This window comes from Panthera tigris, chromosome A1 (assembly GCF_018350195.1).
Source record: "Panthera tigris isolate Pti1 chromosome A1, P.tigris_Pti1_mat1.1, whole genome shotgun sequence".
NCBI lineage: Eukaryota > Metazoa > Chordata > Mammalia > Carnivora > Felidae > Panthera > Panthera tigris.
The window spans coordinates 109,943,089-109,967,740 of NC_056660.1; the positions used below are offsets into that span (position 1 = coordinate 109,943,089).

Below are 24,652 nucleotides of genomic sequence, written 5' to 3' on the forward strand. Positions count from 1 at the left end.
GATGAGATCCCAGCCTGGCCTGCAAGCTGCTTACAGGTTTGTTGGGGAGACCACTCAGGTCCCCACTGGCACACTTCAATGATTGGGTGTCCCATCTGGACTTTAAAACCACGAGGGTGACCTCATGACTAGTAACAAATGTTGAATACCAATTGGCTCAAAAACACAATGAGTCTCTACTTGGATCTGAAAACTATTAGACGTTGTAAGGAAGAGAAACATAAGTAAGTTAGGCTTCATTTGCATGCTAAAAATAAAAAGAGTTCAAAGAAAAAAAAAAACAAGAGGAAGAAAGACTACTTCAGAATGAGACATCAAATGTGACCAAGAGTGCCCAAAGAGGGATCTAGAGAAAAGGCAAGAACCAGAGCAGGGCCTCACAGGAGGAAGAAGATTCAGACATGTGGAAAGAAGGGACGGCATCCCAGACGTGAGGACCCTAGTGAGTTAACGGCATGAAGAGGCTATGCATAAAGCATGCTAGAGATCAGCAAACAAAAGAGTTCCATATAAATGTTCTGCTCTATCTGAACATTTACTGTCCTGTATCCTAGGCCCATGCGCACTGTCATCATCTCATTTAATCATTGATGAAAGCAGACTCAGTGAGTAGAAGTTATTACAGTTTGCGAAAATTCCATCTATAGCCACAAGAACTGGATCGATAAAGCAGCTGTTCCTGCATTTGGGAGTCTGCTGAGGCATCGCTTCCTGTTTCAGAAGCAACCACATGCCTGGACCCAGGAGACAAGTGCATCCCCTGGCCTCTGTCCCGATGGGAGGAGAAAATCAACACCCCGATCTAACCAACAAAAAGCCTTATTTCCTCAGCCTGAGCAGTATCTATGCTTTCTTGATGGTGCACAAAGTATTACGGTGTTAAGAGCAGAGATAAAGATGTCCTAGGCTGATATTAACTTACCTTCACTTTACCTCGAGCTAAATCCCACCTTAATTGGCTTGACTTAATTGAAGTAAGTGATTTATAGCAGTGGGCCACGGAGCCCCAATAGTAAGGAGACTAAATAAGCTTATCTGTGTGTTTGCCTGTTTGCTTTGTTATTAAATATTCAACAATGTGTAGGGCTGAAATGATCATTTTCCTTTGGTGTAGATAGGAGTCCAATGACTAAGCCACTCCCATATGGGAAATGCCGCCCTAGCCAGCTAGTCAGCCTCCAGGCTCTTTCCGAAGAGCGTTAAGTCCTTCGTGAACTGTGACAAGAGAGATACTGCTGCTCTTCAAATCATCTGTGCACCACAAAAGGAAGCCACACAAACTTCAACAGCAAACATGAGCATTCAGCTACTTCCAAAGCTCCCCTAAAACTAAGGTTTGTAGGCTTGGGATTGCATTACAATTAAGTGATAATGAGAAAGAAATCATATCTCTTGATCAAATAATGCATTAATCCTACTGTCCATATACCGTGTGTCGTTATGCACTCTCTGGTAATAGTGACTTTTGGAGGTAATTCTTCTTGCTCCTTCCATAAGATAGGAAATAAGCACAGAGAAAAGAGAAAGGGCGTGCGTCAAAGAGGACAATGGAAGCTGAAATGCCCTGAGAAGCTCAAGTAGGAATTTCATATTTACCACATCATCAAGGAAATCCCAGGTACTATTTTTTAACTTTCTTTTTTAATGTTTATTTATTTTTGAGAGACAGCACAAGCACAGGTACACGAGCAAGCGGGGGAGGGGCAGAGAGCGAGGGAGACCTAGAACGTGAAGCAGGTTCCAGGCTCTGAGCTGTCAGCACAGAGCCCAATGGGGGGCTCAAATTCATGAACCGTGAGATCATGATCCAAGCCGAAGTTGGACGCTTAACCAACTGAGCCAGCCAGGTGCCCCCCCCCCAAAAAAAAAAAAATCCCAGGTACTTTTAATGAAAGGCTGTGGTTCTTTCTTACAGTTAGGCACACAAAGCATTTTCTGCAGAAAAACTCCCCCCCGACCCAGAGCTCCAAATTCATCAGGCCTACTACCTGAGCAGGGCTAGGTTGCAATTGATGATGAATCCTCTTCAGTACTTAAGACCAAGTTCACTAAGCAATTAGCAGTGTATGGAGACTCTCCAGGGAAGCATTGGAGAATAAGTTTTTCAAGCACTTTAGAAGCATTTATATATACCTAACATGCCATTAATCATTCTTATCTGTTCATTAAGACAGTCTCCCTTAGGACCCCTACTTGCCAGTTCTTTCTCAGCCTGGTTCTTTTTATCTGTATACGTGAAAAGGAGTCTCTCTCTTTTAAAACACATTTTATAATTAAAAGACTTCATTAATTCACATGGGTGTGCTCCACCACTGAGTCTGCATTTTCGGAGTTTTATTAAATATACAAAAAGGCCCTTCTCTTGAGGGTCTTTGTGGAAGACAAGCCATACAACAGAAGCTTGGTTGCGGAGCACAGTCTTAGCATTGGAGAGATTTTAGACTATTACAGCGTGATATAAACCTCCTGTCTATATCAACCCATGTTTCCTTCTGTCCCCTACCAAAAACGGGGAACAATTTTAATTCACACTGCAATTTAACTGGTGTAAACTCAAGGTAGGGAAGAAATCAGATATGGTAACACTGAAAAGCAGCCAGTTTTGAATGTCATATCATCTGTTACGTAACTATACCTCTGCCTGTGAGTCACCTACACCCATGTTCAGGCCTTTGCTGGTTCCTGGATCCATCCACCCCAGTGCAGCTGGCAGGGAAACCCCAAGCAGCGTGAGATGCAGCCATAAGTGTCCTGGTTTCATTTCGTTCAGTCTGTTGAGAAAATGACAAATGATCAGAATTAAGTATTGCAAAATATAATCATATTGACCTAAGTTTAAACCCTACCACCAACCCTTCTGTTCTACTGTGAGAGAAGTTCTAGTACTTCTGAGGCTTAGTTTATTCACTTCCAAAATGGGCTCAGTGAGATGTGTACTTTATAGGGTTGCTATGAGGGCCAACGAGGTCAGCATTGACACACAGTGGTGACACTATAAATGCTAGTTGTTATGTGCAAACCCATCCAACATGCCAGCTACCACTCCATCTCCAAGAACGAACTAGAGTGAAGAAGATGTGTCACCTCTGTTCAGTTACCACATATCCAGGCTTCAGTCTTTCCAGGAAGCCTTTGGGACTAGGCATACAATTAGTGCTTAGTAAATGCTGAAGACGAATGATATTAAGTGTACTGCACCCTGTTTGTAGCTGCTATCTCAGTTTACAAGATAGTGAGTTTCAACATGGCACTGTAAGGCTCAGTATTTTCATTTCAAGACTGTTCCTTCTTGGAGAGGAGTCCAAGCACCCAACGGATAATGGAATTTCAGTAACCTAAGTTTCCTGAGGCCCATGGCCTAAGGATCAGCTACAACAGATACTCAACTCCCACCATGTGCCAGCTATGGTGCAAATGGGACAAGGACACAGGCTAGTAGACTTGTCCAATTAGCTATACTCTTTCTTTCTTTCTTTCTTTCTTTCTTTCTTTCTTTCTCTTTCTTTCTGTCTTTCTTTAAGGTTTCCACCATAACCATTCCAACCTTAATTTCGGTATCTCTGAGAAACATAGCCAGGTAGATAGAACTCATCACAGACTATTTACAACTTGTACTCAAGAAAACTGGAGGGGTTATTGATTTCTGTGAGCGCTACACAATTTAGTGCTTAATTGCATGTGGTGCAGCCGGCATCCTGATCCTGGCTGGGAGATGAAGACACAGAGCTCTGTGGAAGCCAATTCCCCATGTGATCTGGCTTCAAGCTGGTCTATAGCAGGTACCCAGTGGGAAAGGAGGAGGAGCTTGAGGGAAATTAGAGGCTGATGGAGGAGTCCACCCCTGTTCGCCCCCACAGCAACAGCTTTGAAGGATGCCTACTTCAAACAGGAAGGGTCAGAGGTATCCCACAAATCACTAGCGCTGATGCCAGGGTCACCCAACAAAGTGACTCCCAAGTTTCTTCTGGCTGCCTGTTCAGATATGCTTTATGTCCCTCGCTAGAGACAGAAATGCCCACAGGGAGGAGAAATCAGACTAAAACTTACGGCATAACGGTGGCCTGTGAAAAGCAAGTTTCTACATTAGGACTGTCTTTGAAGAGAATGTGTCTCTTGTCTTACAAACAGTCCACGGGCTCCCACTCCTGTATCTGTTTCTTCTTCCTTGACATCTGTTGGCAAAGCTGGAACTACTGGGCAAAGAGTCTGCGTGGCCAGCAAATACGGTGTGAAGGTCACGGTCTCGTCACCATCAGCATCTGCTCCTCTGAAGAAGGCACAGCTGTGCGGAAGGGTGCCACTTCCTCTACTACTGGAGAGGGGAGTGGAGCACTCCCAGCAGCCCTGCAACCCCATGCAACTGACCCGGGGCTCTGGCTCCAGTGTGTGAGTTCTTTATAGTGACTGGGGAGCCGGTAGAAAAATCACATTCAGGACTAAAAGAAAATAAAAAGGTCTTTCCCTACATGCAACTGTTTTTTTCTGAAAATAAATAGGCTAACTCCCTACTCTCCATAAATTATTCTCTTCTGAACACAGAGCCACATCCCAAGAACTGCAGAAAGCAGTTAGCAGGCTTTTGGGAATAAAAAAAAAAGTACCAATAGTCACTCAGGCTAGAACTAGAAAGACATTACTTTCTACTTTGTTTTTGGTAATTCTTCCCTACTTCTCCACTTTCAAATAGTGCTCGAGAGGTAAGCACACATACAAAAGGTCTTCTTTTCTCCCTTTTCATGCTTTTCAGCCCAAATAAACTAAAAACAGCAAAATCATCAAAATTTACTCTACTTAACATATAAATGTCAACATCCGGAATTATGAAATATTCAAGCCACGCAATCTAGTACTTAGTTTTCAATTTGCCTAGTAATCCAAGACCAATTATATTTGGTGTTCTATTATTAATGGAACAGCATAAAAATAAAATCCACTCATTTCAGTTGTTATTTTGGCAAGTTCCAAAACTATTCTAGAGGGTGCACCCAGACCTCTGGCATTAAACCAGCTGTTTGAATTGTGTTTTAGGAAGTGTGGGCTCCAGCCACGCAGCACGTGGGTGGTCTCTGGTCTTTTCGGGTTTGTGTTGAGGTTCCTCTAAGATTTTGTTTAAAGACCAGCAAAACCGAGAGTCAGACCAACTACTCAAATATTCCTAGGCAGCTTCTTTGTAACATTTTGCTCAGCTCGGCCGCCACCAGATTGGACTTCATTTGCACGGTGGATGCATGTTCACTGTCATTTTATACTCCATGATTGACAATTCATTTTATCTATAGCAGAGACAGCCTAAAAATTTACAACTCAAGTTTTATGATAGTTTTTGGTTCATTAAAAAAAAAGAATTAATATTGGGTCTCAATCAATTTTGATGATCTGTCTAATAACCAGCTAGAGGCTAGCACTTAACATAGCCATTATTACGTGACAGGCACTGTCCTAAATGCTTTACAGGTATTAACCCATAATCCTCACTTCTACTCCATGCAGAGGGCAGTAATTATCCCCCCGTCAGATGACACAGCAGACAGGCCGCAGAGAGGCTAAGTACCCTGTCAGAGCCGCGTGGCAAATAAATGGCAGAGCTGAGACTCCAAGCTGGGCAGGTGAACTCTGGGTGTGTGTTCTTAACATCCACCCTCTGCTGCCTCTCCATACTTGGCAATACTTTCTTTCAATAAACAGCTGCTTTACTAAGACGGGGAAAGCCTAGAAAGAGCAAGACAGGAAACCCCGATTGTCTCCTTTGCTCTGACATCTGCCAAGAGCTGCACCCTTCTGGAGGAGCAGAACACAAAGAAAGAACCGAGCTGCTCCTCTCTGCACCCCTCCGCAGAATGGGGCCACTCGGCACACTGTCCTCAGTGCTCATAGCCGCTGTCTTTATTGGCCAACAAGAAATACAGTTGCGAAAAGGAACGATGAGGAGATGTACAGAATGCCAGGCAGCAAGGAAGCCTCTCAACTGACGGGCAATGCCAGCATGGTGAAGACAGGCACTTGGAGGGAAGTAGAGCCATTGACTCATTACTCCTCACCTTCAAATAGCCCTGTTGGCCTTCAGACAGAAGAAAATAGAAGAATCTCCTCATTACAGGAATAAGAAGCTACCATCTATAATATCACAAACCCTCTTTTTCAACCTAGAGTTCCTTTTGAGATCAATTTAGGTTTATAAGCTTCATTCAATCCATGTTAGAGTCCAAAGACTGACTATAAATCTATCGGAGATCGTTCTCATAAAAGAGCAGGGACTGCCTTTTCTTTCAAACAACTCATAAAGCACAATCACTTGATATTTAAGACCCGCTTCCTCTGAGGTTTTCCACCCAGGCCTCACTTTCCCCAAGCTCAAGACAAATCAGTTGCTAACTTGGCTGCTGCTTCACAGACAGGATACCACAGGCCTGGAAGGTCAGAGAAGTGATGCACTGTGTAAGCCAGGTCAGTGGCCAAACCTAGAGTGAAATCCAGGCATCCTGAGCCCTAGACAACGGCTTTGTTCCCCATAAGATCACAAACACATATGGAATATGTGTGCATTCTGTTTGGAGAAGACAAACTGGGCTTTTCTTGGTGCTGGATGGGGCCTACCAGGTCATCTGCCTGCTGCTCTGGTGTAAAGCACAGGATTTTCTGGTTTCCTAATAGAAGCCAATACCTGTGCCATTACTTGTATTTAAAATTATAGAGGTGGGGCACCTGGGTGGCTCAGTGGGTTAAGCGGCCGACTTCGGCTCAGGTCATGATCTCGCGGTCCGTGTGTTCGAGCCCCGCGTTGGGCTCTGTGCTGACAGCTCAGAGCGTGGAGCCTGTTTCAGATTCTGTGTCTCCCTCTCTCTGACCCTCCCCAGTTCATGCTCTGTCTCTCTCTGTCTCAAAAATAAATAAACGTTAAAAAAATTTTTCTTAATAAATAAATAAAATTATAGACGTGCTACAGATTTTGTATGATGTGATATGCTGAAAACTGACTTCCTTTTTCAAGAAAGTTGAAAAAATGTGACCTGAGAATATAAATGGTTAGGGGGAAACAGGTAGGAATATGGTGATTGCAAATCTGCCCCACCAGAGAAGACACACCAGCATGCAAGCTGTCAGGGTCAGAGGCCAGAGAGAGGCAGGGACACTAACATGGCAGTGGTTCTAATACAAACTTCCCTTCTCCTCTGGGAACCTGCCTTGTTGGGGAAAAGCAGGGAGTCAGACCCCCAGAGCTTTTGCAGAGATAATTCTTGAATACTCTCTTCCAGCAACTCTCCCAGAATATGGCAACATTACCCAACTAGACATTATGGATTAGCCACATGGAAATGGCTTCTCTTTGTAACCAACAAGACCACAAATTACAAACATGGCTTGGCAGAACTAAGCAATACCACCCTAGCCTTGAAGACAACAGTAAGGTTTGTGGCCCTGAGGCACCTGAATTTCCAACGCTTCCAACTCACCAAGTGTATGCCCTAGCCAATTACCTTAGGTTCACTGCATTTTCCACGTGGGGTGTTGGCTATCAACAGATGGAAACCACCTGGAGAGTGCCAAAATCCTGCAGCCCCCTGTAGGTCCGCCCAAAGTTAAAAGAAAAAAAAAAAAAAGCCACGTTGACTCTAACCTAAAAACCCCAAACCCACATATTCATTTCTTCTCAAAGGCTTAGAACCCTAGTTTTGATATGCGAGTGTTGTAAGAAAAAAAAACAAGCGGTTCAAACTTCCAAAGATAGTTCCTCAAACAGCAACCCAAAGGAAATTAGGCACAGAAATAGACCAGGCTAACCCTGCAGCAAGCCATAATGAAGTTACACTGCATTTCCCATTAATTATCTGCTCTTATCTTTCATAAATTGTTCCAACATTCGATAAATTGAATGTCTAAGTTAGTCTGTGTGCAGTATGTAAATCTTTGACACCCCTATTTACCATGAAGTTTAACCCACGCACCTATGAACTCCAGGAACCCTCACAGTCTCAACATTTAAATTATACCATGTTTGTGCAACTGTAGTTCTATTTCACTTGAAGTCCCAGGCCTTGTATTACACATTAAGAGAAAGAAAACGTAAGAAAAGATGTGCTCTTGAAAGAACTTTCAAATTTCGCGAAGTTAGTAAGCACAGAATTGACCACCCATAAGCAACACAAGCAAGTTGAACTGGCCGGGAAATACCAAGACAGGTAAAGTAGAAATTCAAGTAGATTTTATGAAATCCTGACTCTTCAATGCCAGTTTCTGGAATATGGTATTGTCAAACAAAAGATCACAACATGAAGATCACTTAAAAAAAAAAAATCCTGCAGCTCTGAGAAAGACAAGAGAAGAATCCTGAGCAACTAATGGGTCAAGGTTACAAAATCCTACCTACCCCTCCCTCACCTACCTCCAGGACACAGGTGAGGGGAAAAAAAGTTCTCCCAAGGCCCAGGAGAATAGGCTGGAATAAAAATAGCTTTCCTGAAACTAACAAAAAATAGAAAATGATCAAAGATGTCTACCACACAAAAAACCACTGGAACAACACATTACAGTACACATAAAGTAGGCTATCATCCTGAACGACCTTTGGCCCAGCCTAAAGTCTTGGGAGAGGGGGTGTCTGTATTCCTAGGATGGGAAGAAAGCTAACATTCAGCTTAAGTGTCTAAACAGAAATGGTGTAGTAATGCTGCAGTACCTTCCCACAAAACCAGGAAGGAAATCAGAGATGAGCCCTGTGGGGCACCGGCTCACGGCTTCCCTTTGAGCTACTGCCTTAGGGTTACTAGGGCTCTGGTGTCCTAGAAGCACCATCATTCACCACCACCACCCCCCACCCCCGACCATTTACTCGCCAGTTGAGACCTTTACCTGACCACTACCCAGTCCTGAGCCTGTCCTGAGAGCCAGAAGGGGCAAGCACAGAAACCCACCCACTCCAAGATTGACAGGACACTGTTAAAAGTCATGTCTGACTTTCCTCTAAGCCTGGTGGTGGGAAAATAACTTGGGACTTGAGTTTCGAGAAACATCTGAATTTCTTCCCGATGCCTCAGAGACTGCGATATAGGCCCATTCCCGGTGCACGTTTGGTTAAGAGTTACCGTGCCACCTCCGAATGAAATTCTATGTTTGGCCCAGAGAACGTCGACGAATGTTTGTATCTCGGGGACCCATCGAGTACAATTCCCAGTGCACAAGCTTGAAACAAATTTAGGAAGGGAACCGACCAAAGCTACTGGCGCTGTTTTCCACTCGCGGGAAACCTCGGAGGAAGCGACACCTAGAGGAGAGCGGAGGAGAGCTGCGGGAGCGCGATTCATCATCGTCGGCGACAGTTATGTGGAGCCGGGTCGTCCGGAGCGCGCAGGGGGACTGACTAGCCGAGCGAGATACAGACCTAGCAGGGTCCGACTCTGCGGGGCCCCGGGAACTTCAGCACACGGGAGCGCTGCACAGGCTGCTCGCCACGTCCCGGGCGCTGTGAGAAATCCTGCTGCTTCCAGCGGGGTTCTGCCCTTGCCGGAGTGGCGGGCGCCGAAGTCCTCAGGTGGCAGGCCGCGGGCGAGTGAGCCGGCGAAGCCGGTTGGTCAGCTCAGGGGGCCCGGAAGGCTCGCGCTGCGCTCGGCCGCCAACTCAGGGCGACAGGCGCCCAAAGCGCAGCGCTCTGTCTGTGTCGCCTAGGTGCCCCCAAACTTGAAATGGGTCTCCTTTGCTGGCGCAGAGAGGGGCGGAGATCATCCACCGCACAAGCTCTCTCAGAATCAAGCTCTCTGCCCGAATGTCCCCCAAACAAACTGCTCCCTAGTGACTCCCCAGAAGGGAACGGCAGCCGCTCTCTCTAAACAGAGACCAGCCGGGCAGATCCCGGGCAGCGGGCTTCGCGGAAGGGGCTGTGCCCGGGTCCCTGCTCCTCAGCCTCCGCGGAGCCCCAACGTGCAGACGCGGCGGACCTCGGGGGAGCGACCGCCAGGCGGGGCGCAGCGGGCCCTCCGGGCTGCAGCGCGGACGCGCAAGTTTCCCCGCAAAGCTGGAGGGAGGAGGCAGCGAGGACGCCCGCTCCGCACCCCAGCCCGGGCCAAGGGCACAGAGCCGAGCGGAGGGGCTGCGTTCGCCTCGCTCGCCGAGGCGGCTCGGGGGCCGAAGCCCGAGAGCGGCGCCTGCGGGGTCTCGGAGCCCGCGCGGGCTGCGGGCTCGGCGCGAGCTATTCTGCTCCGCGCGCCGGCCGGGTCACTCCGGTGCCTACTGCAGACCCGGGCCAGCAGCCTCGGCGTTCGAGCCTTTCTTTCCCCCCGAGTCCTGGCCGGGGCCGGGTAGCCCTACCGAGCCAGAGTCCCGTGGTCCCGTGCCCGCCGCCCGCCGGCCGGGCAAACTTGGCTCTCTCGGCGCGGATGGTGAGGACAAGCAAGCGCCCGCGCCGGGCCCTGCAGGAAGACGCGGAGCCGCGGGCGCCGGGACCCCAGAGGGGCGCAGTGGGACCGGATGGTGGCGGCGGCGGCTTGGCACCCTCCCCGCGCCCGCGTACCTGAGGTGGCCGGGGCCGAAGGAAGACAAGGTGTCCGAAGGCGGACGGGCGCGATCCGCGGCGGCGGTGGCGGCGACCGGGCCCCGCGTCCTTCGGTCGGTGTCTCCGGCTGTCGGCGGGTCCCGGGCGCGCTGGAGGCTGTCTCGGCTCCAGCTCTGTGAGCCGCCGCTGTCGTACCACCGCCGCCGCGGCTGCCCTATTTCTGCCGCCGGGACCGGAGCCCGTGACGTCACCCTCCGGGCCCCGCCTGCCCAATCGCCGCCACCTGTGCGCGCGACTCGCCCGCCCGCTGCTCAGACCCGAGCGGGGCCAGCGGCAGGTGCGCAGAGCAGCCGGGCGCGCACGCGGGGCGCGAGGACTCCCAGCGCTCCAGGGCGATCTCTGCACCCGCGGGGGGAGGGGGTGCGCTTCCGCCCCAGGCTCAAGCGCACCAGGCTCTCGTAAAGCCGGCAGGCTACAACCCCCTCCCACTCCCCAACACACCCCCTTCTTCCTCTCCTCCGGCTCCTTCCCGGACCGAGTTCCCCAGCCTGTGCTCTCAAGATGCACAACTGGTCTTAATCAGCCGCCATAGCTGTGGAACCCAGGAGGGCCAGTACACCTTACCTGTTTACGTGTCCCCAGAGGCAAAGTCAAGTGACACTACCCTCCCCTCATCCCCCAGCCAACAACCTGAGAAACAGCAAAGTTTTTATTTCTCTCTTCTGTATCTGCTCTCTCCCAGCAGGATCATCTTACAAAATCCTGGGCATAGAGGGGCAGTCCCAGGTGATGTTGACTTAGCCCGTCCAAGCTGCCATGAGAGGGTCCCCTATTCTCCCTTAGAAGGAGACGTTTTTGCTGCCCTGACCTCATCCCCACGCCTAAACCTTTCCGAATCCCTATTCAACTTCCAGAGCTTTTGGAGACCCCAACCCAGCTGTCATGTGCTTTCATTAATTGACCTAGAGATCAGTCTTGGTGCCCAAATAAACTGTAAACGTCTTTGTAGCAACTAGCATCCCTCTCCCCCACCAATTGTCTGTCTGTAGCCCAAGTCTGGCATCAATTTGTGAGTGAGACCCTAGCCAGGCCAGACTGGTAATGAGCAGGAGTCTTTCAGAGGGACTGCCTCCTGCTCAGGCTGGGTGGGCACCAGATAACTTGGTGGTATAGTGGAACAGTGCCTTGTCTGTGCCCCTGTGACCTCTTCTGGCCTGGAGAAGGGGACAGAAGAGATTTTCTTAAGGTTAGTTAAACGTCAAGAGAAGAAGAAAAAGAAAACACTGACATGGAGGAGAAGGTATTACATTTGCTCTTTCCTTCAACACATATTTACTGGGCCCCTGCTATGTACCAGGCCCCGTGCTATGTTCTGGGGAGACATCAGTGAATGAGCCAGCCTGGTCCCTGCCCTCACACACGCTTTGGTCTGGGATCTGGCTCTCCCTCCTACACGGCCGGGCTGTAACCCAGGCCAGTCATATCTCTGCCATAGGTGTCAGTTTCCCCATTTGCAAAATGAGGAGTGCTTGAGACCTGGGTGACTTCCAGGTCTCAGTTGCTGTTACTTCCCACGTGGAAACTGTGATTTGGACTCAAAAGGACAAAAGCCATTCCATCCTCAGTGCCCCAGGGCCTTGGCAGGAATGATGCTCTCTCAGATTTGACCATGAGTCTTTGCCAAGGCCACCCATGACTGAACCCCCAAAGCTGGCTTGAGGCCAGATTCTCTGCAGCTGGACTGGGGAAAGGATGGCACTTTCCATCCTGGGAGAAAGAGAAGAAGGACTGGACATGAAAGGAAGCAGGGAAATTTGGAAACGTGCTATGCCTCCCTCTGAAATTTAATTCTAAGTCCGTGGACAAGATGGAGCCCCACAGCTCAGAGACTGGGTTTAGCTCCCCTCCCACACTTTGAGGTGTTTGAAAAAGCAGATTTCTGTTCTCAGCTCTCAGCACAAAGTCCCTGAGTCAGCCTAGTGGCCCTATTACATAACCAAGGCAGGCCTTGGGGTGTGTCTTTTTAATAACTCTGGGTCATATGTAAGACAAGGTCTGTAGATTGACCAAGATCCAAAATAGCTCTGTTTAGTGCAGTGAACATGGACTGGACTTCCAACAGACTTCCTTTGCTTCCCGAGTAAGGGGGGAATGTAGCCGCTACAAACCAGATGTACAGAATGCCCTTTGGAGATAATGCTAACATCTGAAGTGAGCTGTTGTGGCTACTGTGCATAAAATAAGCGTGGAATTAAAGTCACCTTGGAATAAAAAAGGTGAAGTGTGAATGACGAAATAAAACAAGCCTTCAGGGAAGCGGCATCAGATGCCAGTAGACCTTAACACCTCTCTGCATTGCTCTATGCTTTGACCTGTCAGGGCAATTCTTGCTTTAAAAATACTCCCTGGACATGCAAGGGAGGCTAACTCCCACACAAAGCATTTGGAATTGGCCTGAAACCCTGTTTCAGAACTTGCAAGCATAGTGATGATTCTCAGTCGCCAACAGGGATGGTTGGCCAAAAAAAAAAAACAAAAAACAAAAAAAAACAAAAAAAAAACAAAAAAAAAAAAACAAAAAACAAAAAACCAAAAACAAAGTAACAACAACAACAAAAGGTTACATTTTGAATTCATACAATTCAGTAAGTTTGGAAAAGAGAAGTTAAAAGGAAACATGAGTCTAGATTACTGCCCCAGCCCCTAGTCTGGGTGATTGGTGAGTGATGTCACAAGGCAGATTCACACACACGCAACAGAAAGTTACCGATGTATTTTTGTAAGACCAAGAAGTTTAACAATCTGCTATAGATATTTACTTTACCAGTTTTAAAACATTTTCTCTAGCTCTACTCTTACCAAAAATGCAACAAACAATGGGCCTCCTGGAGGTCATTTTGGCTTGCAGCTGCACATCAGACCACCCAGAGGTGACACAGAAGCATGGGATCAGGAAGAAGCAGGGGACCTCCTCCAGACTGTACCACAGTGTTTCCTTGTCACTAGCTATGGGTCAGGTCCCCCTGGGCTGGTCAGACAGTGCCCAGAAACACTATGGGAAGGGAGGTCATGTGAGAAGGTGGGGAAAGGCAGGGGAAATGGTCTTCCTGCTCTTTCCGTGATTCAACACTTGCTGCCTGTCCAAAAACTGCCTCTCACTGGGTGAGCCTTTCCAGCCCTCATTTCTTCATGTCTCAAGTGGGAGCTGGAGGTGGACGGGGTGGGAGGCGGTCATACTCAATGAACTTCTGAGGCCGTTTCCAACTCTGCAAGTCTATGCCTTATTTTGCTAGGATGTATGGAAGTTAGGGCCACTCTGATCTAAAAAGAGCTGTGATGTTAAGGATTTCTTAAACATTTCTTAAATGATGGTCCTTTTAGTCATCTAGAAATAAAGGGAATGGAGGCAATAAATTAAAAATTCTAGACCTAAAATCACACTCAGAAATAATTGTTAACTTTAGGGGTGCCTGGGTGGCTGAGTCAGTTAAGTGTCTGACTTTGGCTCAGGTCACGATCTTGCGTTGGGCTCTGTGTGGACAGCTCAGAGCTTGGAGCCTGCTTTCATATTCTGTATCTCCCTCTCTCTCTCTGCCCCTCCCCTGCTCATGCTTTGTCTCTCTCTGTCTCTTAAAAATGAATAAACCTTAAAATTTTTTTTTAAAAGGTAAAGAAATAATTGTTAACTTTGGTTTAGGGAGAAAAGTAGACTGCGTGGAAATAACTAAGGTGTTCCTTCAAGAGGTTAAGTGTGATTTGGGAAATTTCTCAAGGCAATGAAGGAGGGATGAGTGGAAATTTTAAGAAGCTGGGATGAATGAAAAGCTACAGTGAGGAGAAGGGAACTATGAATGGTAAAAGTGGAGGGGTTGGAAAATAAGCCCCTTCACGGTGGTGTTAGTCCCAAGACAAACACCGCATCCCCAGTCCCAGGGCCCAGGCTGATGGTCACAGGGCCTGAGAAAGATCCCAAAATAGGAGGAAATGAAACTCAGCCCCTCATGGAACTCCATGTGCACAGGGAGAATTTGGGTTGAGGAGGCCAGGCCTCCAAGCCACTAGGTACCACATCCTACTGGGGACAGGGGAGAGAGGTGAAGCGGGAAAGAAGATAGGAGGAGAGCAAAGAGAGGGGCCAACCTCCTTTACTCAACCTTACTTATTCAGACTCACAAATATTTGCCATGACCCTGTTTTCCAACTCATCAAAGAATGGTAGATAACAACATTCCAATCTACAAAAAAAAAAAAGATCATTCAGAAAGATGAGTGCCTACCTTATGGATACTCCATTCCTGTGATTATATGCTCCATTCAAACACGTATGCAGTATTGTGGTGGATTAAGGTTAATTTTTGTGAAGAGCACTAAGCCAGACAGGGATCTGTAAGATGGTGCTGGACTTAGCTTACATACCACCCCAAATCTGAGTAGCCACACCGACCTCTCTGCCCCCACCCCCACACCTTCTCTCTGCCCCTACCCCCACCCCCACTTGCCCTGCTTCCTGGCCACAGGGGCCCTATTAACTGGTCTGAGGTGTTCCCACAGCCACAGAGATAGATTCCTCTGCTGTTACTGCCACTGCCTCAAACCAAATAGCCCCCCTGCACAGGGCACCAACTGACAAGGAGACACTGGCCTGTGCACTGGTCAGGCTGGACCCCTGGGGGTTCTGGCTTCCCCAGAGGCTGCTGTGGGGGTGGGAGCTGCTCCACACAAGCCAAAGGGGTGGGGGAGCTCATGACAGAGGGGAGGACTCAACCAGTGGGAGACAGGGTACAGGAGGAAGCCAGCAGGTACATTCTCCCTTCCTTCCCTGGGTGGTCTGTACTGACATGCACCGTGCCCTGGGTCCTGTCTGAGGACAGCCCCAGAGACCAAGTACTGAGTACTGCTGACAGAGCTGGACCATATCTTCCATATCTGCTATCTCTTCTTCATTGTTCCTGCTTCCTGAGATTGGACTTCTCCTAAGGTGTAACGCTTTTGCCTCGTGCTCTGTTTTCCAGAGAATGCAGACTAAGAAAGTTGACTGTCTTAGGGGTGTCTGGGTGGCTCAGTCCATTAAGTACGTGACTCTTAGTTTCACCTCAGGTCATGATCGCATGGTTTCATGAGTTTGAGCCCCGCTTCGGATTCTGCACTGACAGTACGTAGCCTGCTTGGGATTCTCTCTCTCTCTCTCTGTTCCTTCCCCATTCATGCTGTCTCTGTCTCTCTCAAAATAAATAAATAAAAACTTTTTAAAAAATGAGTGGTGACTGTTTTAAAGATGGCAGATGAAGAAATTCTGAGGATGAGGAGGCACTTAGAGCAGAGACGTGAAGAAATGAGGGGACAAGATATGACAAGATCTGGTGGGCAGAATGTGCAGGCAGACGGCTCAACAGGCATGAAGATCTGGCTGGATGTGAACCAGGCTGACGTGGCTAAACACAGGGACCAGGTGGACAGTTGCAGAAGAAGACGGCAAGGACAAGGGCCAGATCACAAAGGTCCTGAAGGCTCTGATAAACAAGGACTTCACATCTGATTTGACGTGTGATGGGAGTCATTGGGGAGTTTAGGGCAGGAGACAGTCGTAATCTACTGTATGTCGTGAACATCCCTCTAGCTGCTGTATGGAGAATTGACTGGGTGGAGGGCAGAGAGACTGGGAGAGTGAAAGCAGCTGTTCAGCTGTTGAGAGGTAAAGCTGTGTTTAGCTCATTATCATCGCTGGCACCACACCAGCACCTTACGTTTATTGATTGCTAACTATGAATTGGGCACTGGGCCTAACCCTTTGTATGTGTTGTATCACCTAATTTTCACAGCTCCATAAGGTCCCCATTTGATAAGTTAAGCTCAGAGAAGTTACACAATTTATCTAAGGCAATTTGTCTGGCAAACGGCAGAGCCAGGATTTGACTCAGAGCCTGCCCTCATAATCGTACGCCATTCTGCATCAGTTACACACAGTGTATACATATGTGGCACCTAATACATATCTCAAAATACATGTCCTATGACTAGGTGCCTAGAGAAGCTTCTTTTCTGAACCTATTGGCATATTTACTTAATAGTCCTCACCTGATCCCTTGTCATATCAAAACCCAACATGTGGTCTTTCTCTCTTCCCTGCCTACAGGATGTCCATTCTGTCCAGCATGTTCTAAGCCAATAATGGGGCTCCCATTCTCTTTGCTAGGAACTGGCTAAGGTGAGACCAGGGGGCCTAGTTCTGGCCAGGGACGGGCGACAGAAAGTCACCATAAAGAGATGCACGGGGAAGAGATGGTGCCTCTTTTCCCTCTTGATACTATCATTAACTACAAGGAACCCCTACACCCATGGTCACCATCTTCCCGAAGAGCAGCCAAGGTGACCCATGAAAGATGGCAGAATAGGGAAAGAACCAAAGACCTTAATGATGTCACTGAGCCTCTAAAATAACCAATTCTGAAGCTGCCTTAGCTCGGGTTTCTATTTTCCTCATGACTTAAATCAGTTGAGTTTGGAGTTTTTGTTACTTGAAGCAGAAAACATAGCAAATGAGAAAGAAGCCAAAATGTAAACAAAAACCTGATCCGTTATTTGACTGCCTTTACACACACAACATTAAAGATTAACATTGTCATCGTCCCACTTTATTTATCTAAGAACCCCAGGCTAGTCAAAGACTGAAGACTCTGGATTCCAATCCAGTGCTCATATTTAGAGAGTAATTTTCAGTTGTGGAGAACATTTAGTTAAGCAGGAACCTCCATTTCCTAATTGCCCTAGATGAAAGGCAGTGGACACATAACAAGTGACATGTGTACAGGATGCTTTAAAGTTGACAAATGCATGCACACATGTCAGTTATCACTGCATAGCCATATGTGACTTGCAAACACTTTTCACTACAACCATCCTTGAAAAAACTTAAACTGGCTTTGCCATTTTTGTGTGATATGTGACAAATGAGTGATTTGAAATTTTAAACAAATTAAGAATATTGTATTAAATACTGTATTCAAGTTTGTTTTAATGCAATCATTAATAATATTCATAATACACAATCATTACAAAAAAACCCTTCACTTTATATCATTTAATGACGGATGGACAATGTTTAATTTTTATTAAATCATAAAAGAGAAAACATAATTTTCTGATAAATATGATAAAAAATGATATGTCATATCTGGTTTGGGGACTGAATGTATACTAAAAAGTACTTTGGGGTTTTACTCCATAATACAGCATCAAGTATAGGCAGAAACTGGTTTCCAAGAATTGGATGTATGAAATTCTGGTATTTCATGCTTAAAAAAACTATGGTTTTATTTTTACAATTTCCATGTTTTGTTTATAAATGACAGGAGGGGAAAGATTTCAGGCCGCTATTTGCAAGCACTCTGCAAATAGCACATTGTGGGTGTGGATAGAGCCTTTGTTCTCAATAAATGAAAAGCTAAATTGGACATAATTGTCACTCTATTTTCTCTCCTTAACACTGTTTTTGAAGTACCAAAGACATCTTGATGTTCCGTAGAAGAGTTTTTATCAGATGAATGTGATTTACAGATTGGCGAAGGTGATTCTGAAGTAAGATTGTAGTCTTCCCATTTTTTGCTCTTAATTATCTTGTATTTCATCATCAGGTTCCTTATGTTTCTAGTCTTTAAACACAATCTATTATGAGCATAAATCAAACATATGTCTAAGAAGAAAAACAATTTGAAATATAAGAGTCTCAACCATTCTTGCAGTCAGTGCTGTTCAGCCAAGAAATAGACCGAGTGATGGAGCCATGACTGTCCTCATTTAAACTCTACCTAACCACTGTGTGTGCTCACTTGTTATACACTGACAAGCTCGCTGTCTTTTCTTACAAATGTAAAAGAAAATTAAATAATGTATCACTTACTGATTTTTAATTAAACCTTTCATTTTGAAATAATTACAGATTCCCATACAGTTATAAGAAAGAGCAGTCATCAAAAACAGAGTAAATACTGTTTACCCAGTGTCCTCCTATTTTTTTGTTTTTTACATCTTGTAAAACTACAGTGTAATAGCACAACAAGAATATTGACATTGATATAGTCCAAGTACAGAATCTTTCATTCACAAGGATCCCTCCTATGGCCCTTTTACAGCCACCATGTGTCTTCCTTCCCTCTGCCCCTCCCTCCTCATCCCTAACCCCTGGTGATCGCAAAACTGTCCTCATTTCTATAATGTTGTCGTCTCAAGAATACTATATTGGGGGAATGATACAACATGCAGTCTTTGGATATTGGCTTTTTTCACTCAGCATAATGACCTCAAGGTTTGTTCAAGTTGTTTCCCCTATCAGTAGTTTATCCCTTTCTGTTACAGAGTAGTATTTCACAGTATGGAAGTACATCTGTTTAACCACCTGGGTTATGTCCATTTGAGGCTATATACAAATAAAGTTCCTGTAAACATTTCTATACAGGTTTTTTATGAATATAATTTTTCATTTCTCTAGGATAAATACCCACGAGGGCAACTGCTGGTTTGTATGATGGTCACATGTTTAGTTTTTACAGAAATAGTCAAACTACTTTTCAGGGTACCTGTACCATTTTACATTCCCACCAACAATGCATAAGCAATTGTGTTTTTCTGCATTCTTGCCTGCATTTGCTGGTGTTACTTTTTTTTATTTTTAGTAATTCCGATAGGTGTGTAGTAATATCTCATTGTGATTTTAATTTGCATTTCCCTAATGGCTAATGATGTTGAACATCTTTTTACATGCTTATTTGTTATGTGTATAGTCTCTTAGGTGAAACGTCTCTTTGTGTCTCTTGGCCATTACCTAATTTGATTGCTTGGGGTTTCTTTTTTGCATGTTTGTTTTTCTTCTGTTGAGTTTTGAGAGTTCTTTATACCTTCTAGATACTAGTTTTTTGTGGATATGTGGTTTGCAACTATTTTCTTTCAGTCTACTACTTGTCATCCTCTTAATAGGATATCTTCTAGAACAAAAGTTTTTAATTTTGATATAGTCAAATTTATCTATTTTTCCTTTTATAGATCTTACTTTGGTATCAAATCTAAACCCATGATCCCAGGTATTTTTTGAAATAAAAGCTTAAGAGTTTTATATTTTACCTTTAAGTCTGTCACCTCTTTTGAGCGAATTCTTGTATGAGGTCTGAGACTTAAGGTTCACTTTTGTTTTTTCCTTAGAATGTTCAATTGCCCCGCATCCTTTCTGAAAAGGCTATCTTTTCTCCATTGAATTGCTTTGTTCCTTTGTCAAAACTCAGTTTGGCAGGAACTGCAAAGGTCCTAAAAACCAGAACAGTCTTTAAAAAGAAGAGAAAAATGAAGGACTCACACTTCCTGATTTCAAAACTCACCACAAAACTACAATAATCAAAACAGTGTGGTACCGGCATAAGGATAGACATATAGACCAATGGAATAGAACTGAGATTCCAGAAACATGCCTCTATCACCAATTGATTTTCAAAATGGAGCCATAACTATTCAACACAAAAAGAATTGTCTCTTGAACAAGTAACACCGGATCAACTGCATACCCACATGTAAAATAATTAATTTGGACCCCTATCTCACACCATTTATAAAAATTAACTCAAAACTGATCAAAAACCTAAATATAAGAAATAAAACTATAAACTCTTAGAAGAAAACACATGGGTAAACTTTCTTGACCTTGGCTTTGGCAATGGATTTTTAGATATGACCCCAAAAGCATGAGCAAAAACAAAAAATAAATAAATAGGATTTTATCAAAAATTGACATTTTTATGCATTCAATGCAAGAACATTATCAAGAAAATGGAAAGGCAACTTACAGAATGGGAGACAATACTTGCAAATCATGTATCTGATAAGTGATTAATATACTGAATATATAAATAACTCTTACAACTCAACAACAAAAACACAAACAACCCAATTAAAAAGTAGACAATTAAAAGAGACAAAGTACTTGAATAGATACTTCTCCAGACAAGATACTACAAATGTCCCAAAAGCACATGAAAAGATGCTCAATAGCTCAATATTCTTAGTCATTAGGGAAATTCAAATCACAACCATAATGAAATACCACTTTATACCCACTAGGATGGCTATAAAAGTTTGTTGTCTTTTTTTAAAGGAGAGGTGTGCCTGGGTGGCTCAGTTGGTTGAGCATCTGACTTCCATTCAGGTCATGATCTCACAGTTTGTGAGTTCAAGCCCCACATCGGGTCTCGCTGCTGTCAGCACAAAGCTTATTTCAGATCCTCTGTCTCCCTCTCTCTCCGTCCCTCCTCCTCTTGTTCTCTCTCTCTGTCTCTGTCTCTGTCTCTCTCTCCCTAAAAAAATAAACAAATGTTTAAAAAAAATAAAAGGAGAATAACCAGTTTTGGCAAGGACATGGCTAATTGAAAACCTTGTACACTGCTGGTGGAAATGCAAAAAGGTTTAGATGCTGTGAAGACCAGTGTAGTCATTCTTCAAAAAGTTAAACATTGAATGGCCATATGACCCCAAATTTCCACTCCTAGTTATATACTCCAAAAAAGTGAAAACAGGCTCTCAAAGAAAGACTTGCATATAAATGTTTATAGCAGCACTATTGACAAGAGTCAGAAGTTAGAAACAACACATATGTCCATCAATGGATGGGGGGATAAAAAATTTGTGGCAAATACATACAACTGAATATTATTCAGCCATAAAGAGGAATGAAGTATTGATACACGTTAAAACATGGATAAACCTTACAAATAATATGTTAAGTGAAAGCAGCCAAACACAAAAGATCACACATTGTGTGATTCCATTTATATAAAATACTAAGAATAGGTAACTCACAGAAAGAAAAACTATTAATGGTTATGGGGTTTTATTTGGGAATGATGAAAATGTTTGGAATTAGATAAAGGTGGTATTTGCATAACACTGTGAATATACTAAATGCCACTTATTTGTTCATTTTTAAATGGTTAATTTTATATTAAATGAATTTCATCTCAATAAAATACAATAAAATAATCAAGCATATTTTCTGAGTCTATTTCTAGGTTCTCCATTCTATTCTATTGATTTATGTGTCAAATTCTCTACCAATATTTTATAGTCTTGGTCACAATAGCTATGAAAGTCTTAAAATTAAGTATTTGTATTGGATAATTGGATAATGAACTTGTATATACCTACAAAAATACCTGCCTGGATTTTGATAGGAACTGTGTCAAATCTGCCTTTCAATGTGGAGAGAAATGACATCTTTACTATGCTGAGCATGCCTCTCCATTTATTTAGATCTGCTTTTATTTCTTTCAGCTCTGATTTCTTTTCTGAGTGCTTTGTAGTCTTCTATTTCTTGTTTTGTTTTGTTTTTGAGAGAGAGAGAGAACAAGCAAGTGAGGGAGAGGCAGAGGGAGAAAGAGAATCTTAAGTATGCTCCATGCCTTCATGGAGCCCATGGAGGCTTGATCTCATGACTGTGAGATCATGACCTGAGCTGAAATCAAGAGTTGGACACTTAACTGGCTGAGCCACCCAGGTGCCCCCCCCCTTTTTGGAATTATAAATGGTACTGTATTTTTAATTTTGGTGTTCATGTGGTAATTTCAGGTATATAGAAATACTATTGAGTTTGGTATGTTATCTTGTATCCTATAATTTTTCTGAACTCACTTATTATTTCTGTGAATTTTTTTGTACATTACTTGGAATTCTTTATGTAGATAATCATGTCACCTTCAAATAGGGCCATCTTATTTATGATATATTTGTCTCTTATTTCCTTTTCCTGCCTTATTGCATGGGATAAAACTTCTGGCACTGTTGTTGAATAGGAGTAGTGACAGCAGACATCCTTGTCTTATTCCTGATCTTAGAGAGAAAGTGTTCATTTTTTTGTTATTGTGTGTAAGGTTAACAGTAGATATTTTGTAGGTGATCTTTATCAAGTTCAAGAGGTTCCTCTGTATTCCAATTTTTTAAAGGTTTTTATTATGAATACATTGAATTTTGTCAAACTCTTTTTCTGAATTCATGGTTTGATCATGTGATTTTTCTTCTTTAGCCTGTTACTATGGTAGATTACATCAATTTTTTAAAAAATACTGAACTAGTTTCACATCTCTGTAATAAACCCTGCTTGGTCATGGTATATAATCCTTTTCATACTTTGCTGAGCTTTCTGTTAATACTTTGTTAATGATTTTTGTGTCTATACTTATGAGGAAATTTGATCTTTAGTTTTCTTTCTTTTTTTTGTAGTGTTTCTGTCTGGTTTCGGTATCAGGGTAACATTATAAAATGAGTTAATATATGTTCCCTTCTCTTCTATTTTCTGGAAGAGATTGCATAGATTTGGTGGTAATTTGGGGTGAGTTGTAATAGTTTGTGTATTTGACAAAATGGTCCATTTCCTCCAAGCTGTAAAATTTAGTCATGTAGCATTGTTTAGGGTATGCAGTGATATCCCTTATTTTATTCCAAACATTGGTAATTTGTGTTTTCTCCCTTTGTTTCCTTCTCAGCTTTGATAAAGACTTGTCAATTTTATTAATTGATCTTTTCAAAAAGCCATCTCTTTGTTTCATTGATTATTCTCTATTGGTTTCTCTTTTCAGTTTCTATTGTTACTTTTATTATTTACTTCCCTTTGCTTCCTTTGTGTTTATTTTACTCTTCTTTTTCTGAGTTCTCAAGGTATAAACTTAGATTATTTTTTAATGTTTATTTGCTTATTTGGGGGGAGAGAGACAGGGAGAGGGAGAGGGAGAGGGAGAGGGAGAGGGAGAGGGAGAGGGAGAGGGAGAGGGAGAGAGAGAGAGAGAGGAAGAGGGAGAGGCAGAGAGAAAGGGAGAGAGAGAATTCCAAGCAGGCTTCACACTCTCAGCATGGAGCCCAATGCAGGGTTCAATCCCACAAACCATGATATCATGACCCGACCTAAAATCAAGAGTTGGACACTTAACTGACTGAGTCACCCAGGTGTTCCTAAACTTAGATTACTTCAGACTCTTTCTCTTTTCTAATGTATGGATTTAGTACTATAAATTTCTTTCTCACCACTGCTTTGTGTCCCACAAATTTTGATATGCTGTTTTTTTCATTCATTTTAATATATATTTTTACTTCCCTGAGAGTTCCCCTTTGACCATGGTTTTTTAGGGATATGTTATTTTGTTTCCAAGTGTTGAAAATTTTCCTGTTAACTTTCTGTAATGGATTTCTAGTATGATTCCACTGTGGTTGCAGAACACACAAGGCGTGATTTAAATTCTTTTAAATGTGCTGAGGTCTGTTTTTGGCCCAGGATATGGTCTACCTTAGTTCATGTTCTTGAAAAGAATGTATATTCTGTTATTGTTGGGAAGAGTGTCCTATAAATGTTGATTAGATTCTCTTGGTTGATGGTGCTGCTGAGTTTTCTATACCCTTGCTGATTTTCTATCTAATTATTCTATCATTTGTTGAGAGAGGGGCATTGAAATCTCCAACTATAATTGTGAAGTTGTCTGTTTTCCTTTCTGTTCTCTCAGTTTCTGTTTCACATATTTTGCACCTCTGTGGTTTGGTGCATACACATTCAGGATTGCTATGTGTTCTTGGTGAACTGAACCTGTTATCATTATATGATGACTCTCTCAGATTTTCTTTGCTCTGAAATCTATATTATCTGCTATTAACATAACCAGTCTGACTTTCTTTCAATAATGTTTGCATCCTTTTACATTCAACCTCCCTATATCATTATATTTGAAGCGAGTTTCTTAAAGATGGCATATAGTAGATCATTTTTTAATCTACTCTGAGAATATCTGTTTTATAATTGGTATATTTAGACTATTGAAATTTAATTGATATGTTAATGTTTAAGCCTATCATTTTATTTTTTGTGGTGTATTCCATTTTCCATTTCCCTTTTTTTTTCCTGCCTTCTTGTGAGGAACACATATTTTTAAAGTTCCATTTTGATTTATCTGTGTTTCGGAGTATATCTCTTTATACAGATTTTTAGTGGTTGCTATATTACATCATCTATACATAATCTATATAGTTTATTGGTTTAGCAATTTTATCAGTTCAAGTACAGGAACTTTACTTTCCTTTACATCTCTTTACATTCTCATTCATAATTGTTTTAAATATTTTCTCTACATACACTTAGAACTACATCAGACACTG

General features: G+C 43.6%; 1 protein-coding gene across 4 annotated transcripts in view; it reads right to left on the reverse strand.

Moving 5' to 3' along the window:
• Window positions 1–24,652, reverse strand: part of FSTL4 (follistatin like 4) — a 459,649-nt gene that overhangs the window by 401,612 nt on the left and 33,385 nt on the right. For 3 of the 4 annotated variants that reach the window (XM_042983884.1, XM_042983866.1, XM_042983874.1), the window contains one exon: window positions 2,636–2,771. In XM_042983884.1, the coding sequence (XP_042839818.1) occupies window positions 2,636–2,761 (126 nt within the window). In that variant the 5' untranslated portion in view covers window positions 2,762–2,771. Of the gene's footprint in view, window positions 1–2,635; window positions 2,772–10,501; window positions 10,609–24,652 lie in introns of those variants that run through there. The other variant, XM_042983890.1, reaches the window with a different exon arrangement.